Source organism: Borostomias antarcticus (genome assembly GCF_949987555.1).
Source record: "Borostomias antarcticus genome assembly, chromosome: 31".
NCBI lineage: Eukaryota > Metazoa > Chordata > Actinopteri > Stomiiformes > Stomiidae > Borostomias > Borostomias antarcticus.
Genome location: NC_140264.1, coordinates 5748864 through 5758147, shown reverse-complemented (window position 1 = coordinate 5758147; position 9284 = coordinate 5748864). Strand labels below are relative to the sequence as shown.

The 9284-nt window shown below is 41.4% G+C and overlaps 2 protein-coding genes across 2 annotated transcripts in view; both read left to right on the top strand.

Annotated features, from left to right (window-relative positions):
* Positions 1-256: 256 nt before the first annotated feature.
* LOC311327212 (uncharacterized protein) lies at positions 257-7034 on the top strand. The gene is made up of 4 exons (XM_084460247.1): positions 257-650; positions 3402-3557; positions 3903-4094; positions 4315-7034. Exons 1-4 carry the CDS (start codon positions 425-427, stop codon positions 5694-5696), a joined length of 1956 nt encoding a protein of 651 aa, XP_084316373.1. The 5' UTR covers positions 257-424; the 3' UTR covers positions 5697-7034.
* A 2151-nt stretch (positions 7035-9185) lies between these two features.
* The window catches only part of LOC311327253 (vascular cell adhesion protein 1-like), a 6000-nt gene continuing 5901 nt past the window's right edge, over positions 9186-9284 (top strand). The window contains exon 1 of the mRNA XM_084460286.1: positions 9186-9284. This exon is cut by the window's right edge and continues 46 nt beyond it. Within this exon, the coding sequence (XP_084316412.1) occupies positions 9222-9284 (63 nt within the window). The 5' untranslated portion in view covers positions 9186-9221.

Genomic DNA, 9284 nt, shown 5'->3' with positions numbered 1-9284 from the left:
AAATAGAAATTATTTTCTATCATCAAAAACCACACAATAATATGTTTCTTAAGAGATTGAACCTTTATTGCACAACATGAGTTCACTGGCTCATCTTGAACGTCACACCCTGCTCGTCAGATTCGTTTGGTTGCGATTAAGACGTCCTGTACTGATTGGTGGGATCTGTTGTCACATCCTTGGCTTTTATTTTGAAAATAATTAACGAAAAATTAACTTCCGGTTCGTAGTTCGGTCCCTTCCTGCAGCTCTTTGTTCACAGTGAGCGTAACTCATTTTAGATACTCAATAATCTGCCTCTTTTCCTCCACACAGAGACACTTTTTCTTTTCAGACTAATTTATTTTGTCTCAATTTGGAATATCGTTGATGGAATTCGTGAAGCGGGGCCGTTGCAGATGTGAAAACACTGTGTTTTCAGAACATGTCTGTCGTGTGTAAAACTGAACCAGGCGAGACTGAACCCGCCACAGTCCTCCCAGACCCAGCCTGCGGAGGAGGACCAGTCATGGAGGAGGAGAAGTATTTTGTGGTGAAAGTGGAGGAAGAGAAAAAGGTTTTCAAAGAAGAAAAGGTGGAAGAAGCCATAGGGACTGGTCACGGAGCATTCTGGGACGGGTCCGACAGATTTGGAGAACACGTGTTTAAAGGTGAGCGTCTGTGATCTTTTTAGTAAAAAAACAAAAACAAAGCATCTCTATTGACAATAGAAAACGCATACAAAAATGATTAATACCGACAAAACTACATCAGAGTTGGGGGGAATCTTTGAAATGATTTTGAGGTCTGATGTCTCTGTGTAGGCTGGAAAGTGAGCATTGCGGGCTGTAGTCGAAATCCCTATGGGACAAATTAATGGGATTAACTGGAAATGCCGTAAACGTCTGTTTAATGTGTCCGAAATGCATACTACCTGCTATATAGCAGGCGAAATGTAGCATGCTACATCAAAACTGTGCATTCTGCATCTCTGCTATAGTACCTACTATATAGCAGGAGAAATTGGCGACAAAATGGCGGAAAATGTAGCATAGTCCAGAGCATGCTATTCCGGAAGTCACAAAAAAAAATGCTATTCCGGAAGTCGTAACGTGATACGTCGCTGGGCACGAGATTGGACCTGGACGTTTTTTTTGAGTAATCTTCAGAAATGTCCTGTTTCTTTTCTGGATCTTTAATCCCTACACCTGGTCCTAAAAAATAGTGTATAGAGAATAGTGAATAGAGTATTTCTGCTTAGAAATTAAAAATTGTGATCATTTAACATGGTTGAAAATACTTCATACTGCTTGTCTAACCCCAGGGAAGATGGAAAACAAGCGTGTTTCCCAAAATCTTGGCCTTGTCCTTTAAGAGCATGATGGATTCTGACCCTTAAACTATTTCACCATATAGATAAGTACCTCTTGGCACTGCTCTCTGTCACACACCACTATGTTACACTCACACAACTGCCATTGTTGTGTTAAATAACTCCCCTCCCAGGCCATCCATGTGGAGAACTGATTTGATTGCCTCTCTGAAGGTCATTTCCATGGCTGTGATTAAATCTACGAGGACCAGGCTGGGTACTTTCAGACCTTTTTCTCCTAACTGAAGATCGTCATACTGTTTGTTGGGAGGCAGAGAGAGAGAGAGACACAGAGAGGTTCGGAGAAGAGGGGGAAACATGAGATAGATAGATAGATAAATCTTTATTTTTGTGTCACTCCTTAACAAACATTTCCATCACATTAGTACAAAAGTGCAATAATAAAAAGTTAAGGACCACTCACAATGAGTTGTGAGACACAATATAGTTACAAATCAAAATAGAATAGAGCGTACATGATAGTACTACACACATACGATACAATTGAGAATACAATACAGTATAGGGACATACAAAATACAGTATAAACAAGAATGAGGACTAAATGAATAGAGAGGAATAGAAATGGGTCAGTTTATAGACCAGTACTCATGAAAGCTACTCTTCTTCTTAGGATGAGGTGGCAGGCTTTGGCGCATTCATTGATACAATTCCTACCGGCTAAAATTATACACAATTTATTTGGAACATCAAGGTCATTAAAAAATTCAAAGTGCTTTGAGAGGGAGATAAAAAGATCTGAGCGAATGTCCTTGTAAAGACATGAGTGTCAGACCTTGTACAAGAGCAAGACGAATTGAAAATGTGGACAGATAGGAAACTGATATCAACATTCATACATATACTTTACATAGGACTTTACAATGCTATGTTATGGCTGTGGTTCGCAACTCCTCACAACCCGAGCTACCATACAAGGTGCATTGTGGGGGATCAGTGTCTCGCTCAAGGACACTTCGACATGTCAAGAGGAGCTGGTGATATGACACATGACAACTTCAATAGGCTGTTCATTGTAACACAACAAGCGTAACATACCATTAACGTTAATATAATATAACGTCCTATAATTATAGGAGCAGTCGCCACTAGAAACAACTTACATTTGTGGCGTTATGACGTTGTTCTACTTAGTTTGTCAACTTTCTGTCAGATTCTCCTGTCAACTGTCAGATTCTCCTGTCAACTCTTGTCAGCTGGTAGCCTGGTCAGCTGGTGCAGCTTTGACAGCTTTCGCGCGACACGGTGGCGCATAGTAGCCAGCCCGCCTCCCGGGATTCCTAAATGACGTCATTTTTACTCATTCATTTGTTTGTCATCTTCACGATAACCACACCCCCTGCAAGTTTGACAGGTGAACACAAGTAGCCTAGCCTACAAGTCATGCACTCAGACATAAGCTTTTATCATGAATAACAAAGTTGGCGGTTTAGTGAGAGCCAGCTGAGCTAACGTTACGCCAAAACCGGCTAACGTTGGCACCACTAGCCAGACAGTAGGCCTAACGTTTAGGGGTAGCATCATTTGGCTAGATTAGGGAATTCAATGCAAACAGCTTTGCAGATCATTCAATATGCCAGCTTTATAGCCAATTGAGCCAATGGCCAGCAGCGTTCAGCATCAGTTTAATTCCGAGTAGTAGCCTAGTCTACCGTTTGGGATAAGTCAAAACCGAACCGCAGACTCCAGATGCAATCCATTTATTGTGACACCACTTATTAGCTACTGTACATTTTCGTAGACGCAGTTGTGCTTGGCTGCTAAGGGACGTTGTCATGAAATTAGCAATGGTTAGCCGCTCGGCTAGCTAACTGGGTTTCCCAAAACCCGATCCTTCTTAAGGAACCCTTCTTAAGTAACCCTTTGTATGGGCGTTAAGAAGTAGGCTAGGCTAGCCTAAACCTAGCTTGGTTCCATGCTTAAAACTCTATATGAGGATTTGTAGAACTCAATTCACTTCCTGAACCTCACTGTTCCGCTCTATAGGGGACTCTATCCTTGTATGTGAACACCTCCTGTATGTTTATAGCAGAACCAGGCGAGGCTGAGCCCACCACAGTCCTCCCAGACCCTGCCTGCGGAGGAGGACGAATCAAGGAGGAGGAGGAGGGTTTTGTGGTGGAAGAGAAAAAGCTTTCCAAAGAGGAAGAGGTGGAAGAAGCCATACAGAACTCTCTCCTTCCCGGTGAGTGCTGGTTGTATGTGACCATAGAGCGCATGGAGAGGAGTAATGAGAGAATGCATGAGGGTCTATGGAGGTTTCTATGAAATGCCTTTTGTTAATTATTTTAAGCTTTTCAAGTATTGATTTGAATTATATCTTAGAAAAGGGATATTTATAGACTGATGTAACTGTGGACCGTCATGGTGTTGATATTTAAGTGTAAGCTCTGAGCAAATCTAATGTAGCTGTTTTAAAAAACGAACCCTTCTCTGAATTGGATTTCTCTGATTTAAGCTGTCAGACCTGCTAGGTTGTAGAATAATGAACTTGGCTTCATCCTAATATTTATCTTCCTTTTCCCCCCAGATGTCCAGCAGCTCTCTCTCCCAGAACCCCCACAGATTAAAGAGGAACAGGAGCCGTGCACCAGTCAGGGGGGAGAGCAGCTTCAAGGGCTTCAGTCTGATACTACACCCTCCATATTAACTTCTCCCAGAGTGATAACCCACTATGTTCTGTCATGGAAATTACCGCTGGATACTTGTGCATTCATATTTGGTGAGATGAATCAACAGAATACACAAACCCTCTTGCCTAAATTCAGTCTAATTATTTTAAATCAGCTCTGTATGCTTCAGCAGTTTTCAACCCTTGACTATCCTTCATCAGCCACTGAGAATGTAACCCTTTGCACTCAGATACACATCTTTATTTATTGTAAGAAGTTTTCTAACTTTATTTATACACAATATATTTACAGGAATATTTTACTCCACAGATCCAGAGGACAGGTTTCAGTCCCCACCACCCTTTGACCAAACTCCAACTGTGGAGAACAGAGAAGGAGACTCTTTACCAACCAACACAACTGAATCTGGCAAAACGTTTAGTGAAAAGAGTAGTTTAGTTGTCCATAGAGGAAAGCAGAGAGGTGAGAAACCATATCAGTGTGAGGAATGTGGCAAACCTTTTATTGTTAAGGCTCAGTTAGTTCGCCATAGCAAAATCCACATAGGAGAGAAACCATATCAGTGCCAGGAATGTGGTAAAGCTTTTGTTGCAAAACAAAGTTTAGTTAACCATAAAATAATCCACACAGGAGAGAAACCTTATCACTGCCAGGAATGTGGCAAAGCTTTTAATTCAAAAAGTGGTTTCGTATGCCATACAAGACTCCACACAGGAGAGAAACCATATCAGTGCCAGGAATGTGGCAAAGCTTTTATTTCAAAAACTGGTTTGGTATACCATAGAAGACTACACACAGGAGAGAAACCATATCAGTGCCAGGAATGTGACAAAGCTTTTTGCGATAACATGAGATTAGTTAAACATAAAAAAATCCACAGAGGAGAGAGGCCTTATCAGTGTGATAAATGTGACAAAGCTTTTATTTTTAAGACTCAGTTAGTTTCCCATAGCAAAATCCACACAGGAGAGAAACCATATCAGTGCCAGGAATGTGGCAACGCTTTTAGTCATAAACATAGTTTAGTTAAACATAGCAGAATCCACACTGGAGAGAAACCATATCAGTGTCAGGAATGTGGTAAAGCTTTTGTTGATAAACAATGTTTGGTGACTCATAAAAGAATTCACACAGGAGAGAATCCATATCAGTGCCATGAATGTGGCAAATTTTTAAGTTCAAAAACACGTTTAGTTAACCATGAAAGACTCCACACAGGAGAGAAACCATATCAGTGCCAGGAATGTGGCAACGGTTATAATACAAAAAGTGGTTTAGTAAACCATAGAAGACTCCATACAGGAGAGAAACCACATCAGTGCCAGGAATGTGACAAAGCTTTTGTTCATAAGTATGGATTAGTTAAACATAAAAAAATCCACAGAGGAGAGAGGCCTTATCAGTGTGATAAATGTGACAAAGCTTTTATTTTTAAGGCTAATTTAGATTGCCATAGCAGAATCCACACAGGAGAGAAACCATATCAGTGCCAGGAATGTGGCAAAGCTTTTGGTCATAAGGCTAGTTTAGTTAGCCATAGCAGAATCCACAGTGGAGAGAAACCATATCACTGCCAGGAATGTGGCAAAGCTTTTAGTGTAAAACGGAGTTTAATTCACCACAGTAGAATCCACACAGGAGAAAAAACACATCAGTGCCAGGAATATGGCCAGGCTTTTGGTTATAAGTAATTTAGTCTACCATAGGAGAATCCACAGAGAAGAGAAACTATATCAGTGCCAGGAATGTGGAAAAGCTTTTAATTTTAAAAGTAGGTTAGTTAACCATGGAAAATTCCACACAGGAGAGAAACCAAATCAGTGCCAGGAATGTGGCAAAGCTTTTCGTTTTGGAAGTGGTTTAGTTAACCATAGAAGATTCCACAACAGAGAGAAAACGAATGAGTCCCAGGAACGTGGCAAAGCTTTGAGTCAACGAGACTGATTAGCTGATCGAGGAGCCATGAATCAGTGAAACAACAGTATAGTCAAGTATAGCATAGCTTAGGTTTTAGTGATCAGAATCCTATGAGTGGTAAGAAGAGCCTGGATCATCCCATGAGAGTATTTCAGTTGAGGTGGAACAATCGCTGTTCAGAGGAAAATGTTGTGGATGTAGGAAAAGGAGCCTGTCTTTCTCCTCTTTGTTCATGATAACTTTTTTGGGGGGGAAAGCTACAGCATATATCTTCAAACTTATTTTCCGGTGAAACACAATTCTTCATTATTTTGAGACTTCACTTTGTACAATTTCCTATGCACTAAGGATAGGAAGTAGGCTTGACTACTGTAACGGTGTGTTTACAGGTCTCTCTAAAAAATCAGACAGCTGCAGTTGACTCAGAACGCTGCTGCTCAAGTCCTCACTAAGACTAAGAAAGTGGATCACATCATTCCAGTTATGAGGTCTTTACACTGGCTTTCTGTCTGTCAAAGAATTGACTTTAAAATATTGCTGTTAGTTTATGAAGCTGCTGCTACGTTATGAACCATCCAGACCTCTCAGGTCGTCTGGCACAGGCCTGCTTTCTGTCCCCAGAGTTAAAACAAAACATGGAGAAGCAGCGTTTAGTTTTTATGTTCTACATATCTGGAGCAAACCTCCAGAAAACTGCAGGTCTGCTACAACTCTGTTCTTTAAAATCAAGACTGAAAACCTTTCTTTTTTCCACTGCTTTTTATTAAATCAAATAATTATTCATTCATACAACATGTAACCTTTATTCCTGTATTTTATTTTTCATGCATTTTATTTTACATTTCGTATTATGTGACATTTTATGTTTTTTGCACTTTGTCTTGATGCTTTTCGTGTCTCATGGCACGTTGAATTGCCTTATTGCTGAAATGTGATGTACAAATAAACTTGCCTTGCCTTTAATGAACCAAAGTAGAGAAATTATATCAGTTCCACATGTGTTTAGCTTATAGTGAGTAGAGGAGTTTTGTTTGCCATAGAAGGAGCCACAACAGAGAGAAACCACAACAGGTGTCCACAACACAGTTGTTTTATTTACTGCACAAATGGCAAACAGGACGTGAGATATTTGTCACTTCATGAGTGTTGGGTAAAGAGACAGGTGGTATATAGACCAGTGGTTAGAGCAGCTGACTAAGACAAAATGTTCTGGTTCGAGTCTGGACCTGGGATACCAGTTGATGTTTGTTGTAAGTCGCAAAATCAATTTATTAAAGAATTGTTTCTAGAAAATTCCAGAAATTTACAATGTATGATTTAAAATGGGTGGAATGTTGCTGACCATATGCATGGGAGAAGTCATCTAACTGACTGTTCCTTCTACCAAAACCACATGCTTATATCCTGACCCATTAACCCCTTCCTGACACCCCGTGGTCAGAGACATCTACTCATTGTAGTTAATAGCACAGGTAAGCTATGAGGCAAGCTGGTGGGAGTGAGTAGCTGGTTACCAGAGGTGGGGGTGACACAGGAGGATCAAATCATACTTTATTAGTACACCGCATTTCATACACAGAGGCAACACAATGCACTTTACAAAGAACAATGGGGGTGAGCATAGGTCCTACCACTACATATTCCAGAGGGAAGCAAAGTACCAGAGGCAGACGAGGGTTGGGAGAAGGCCTTCCCTCTCTCGGTGGGTTGTACTTTCACTTCACACGGTTCCTTATCCCTCCAGCAACTCAAAACAAAGACAAGTGAAATGAAAACTTCCCCTATGACACTGTACCATGGATACTAACCCCTGATAAACACCAATGTGGTAATCTACCTCCTACCCATGGTGAGTCTACCAAAACTAGCCTTCTCCCCCCTCATGAAGCATCCGCTGTGATTGGGTACTGTTCACATTTGAACTGACAACGGTTGTAGTACCCAACCGCTACCTTTTTTCGGTACTTTACTCTCTCTGTAATAACAGTGTAATTTCAGTTGAAAAAAATAAGTCCAAACTATGGATGGTAATGGTTAACTGAGGTAATTTTTTTTTATTTTTTTTTACTATTAATCTTATGGGTTAAAAACTGTTAATTTTAAACACATAACGTTGCCGGTTTGAATTTACATGCAAATCAACTTGGGTGTGGGGGAACGTTTTGTTAACTTCCAGAAGCCTAAGATGGAGGTGTTTCCTCATTGACCTCACTTAGGACAATACTTCCAGATCATTTTCCTCCTGGAAATTCCAAAGAATGACACACCGGATCCCCCCACTTCCTCTCCCTCCTCCTCCCTCTCCCTCTTCTCCTCCTCTCGCCCCTCCTTCTCTCACCCTCCTCCTCCCTCTCCTCCTCCTCTCTCTCCTTTCTCCTACTCCACCTCCTCCTCCCTGTAGCTAGTAGGTAGGTAAGTAGGGTTTTTTTTAGAGCTAAAAACAAGATCTTCGCAGGGAACTTCAAGGGAGAGAGGGGTAGGAAGGGTTTGGTGTTTTTAATGGCATAGTTTGACTAAGCGACCCGGGTATTATCTAGAGGAAGAACATGGGATTTTCACACCGTCCAGTAGTCATCCCCGTGTCACTGCTGCTGTGTTTGTGCTGTGCCTCCACCGGTAAGTTTGACCTGTCATATCCCTGCGTCCCTTACACACATACATTCACCATGAGGTAGTTCATGTCATGAGGTTCACATTCGTGATGAGGGAGTTCATGTTATGAGGTTCACATTCATGATGAGGTTGTAAATGTTAGGATGTTCACATTCTTAGCTATAGGCAATTCAGTTAATCTGTGTAACATTGAAATAACTTTTAATGTTGGGGTCAGTGATGACGTACAGCTCAGAATGTTGTTGTTATTTTTAGCTTGGGAAGTTCCGCTAGCCTATACTCATTTAGACAATTTAGTGGTGTAGTCAACATATCCAAGTTTATTTAAAGGAGTAGTAAAAGGAAAATGCATTTAGCTTCTTGTCTTTGAAATCGAGAGTTTAACATGTTTTTGAATGATTTCAAAAAGAAAGATGCCCATTCTCTCTTCCCTCTCTCTCTCTATCTTCTCTCCCCCTCTCTCTCTCTCTCTCTCTCTCTCTACCCCCCCCCCCCCCACACACACACACACACACACACAAACACACCCCCATACAGAGTGCAGAGGATGTGCCCCAGAGGTGACCCCCCCCAGACTGCTAGTGAAGTACGGAGACCGTGCCTCAGCCAACTGTACCAAGTTTAGAGAAGACACTGACGTCTTTGCCTGGGAGTTTTCTCATGGCAGATCCAGTGGGGATGAATGGATGAAGACCTGGGAGGTGGACAGTGTGACAGAGTGGAACATGAGGCCTCAGTGTTACATCACC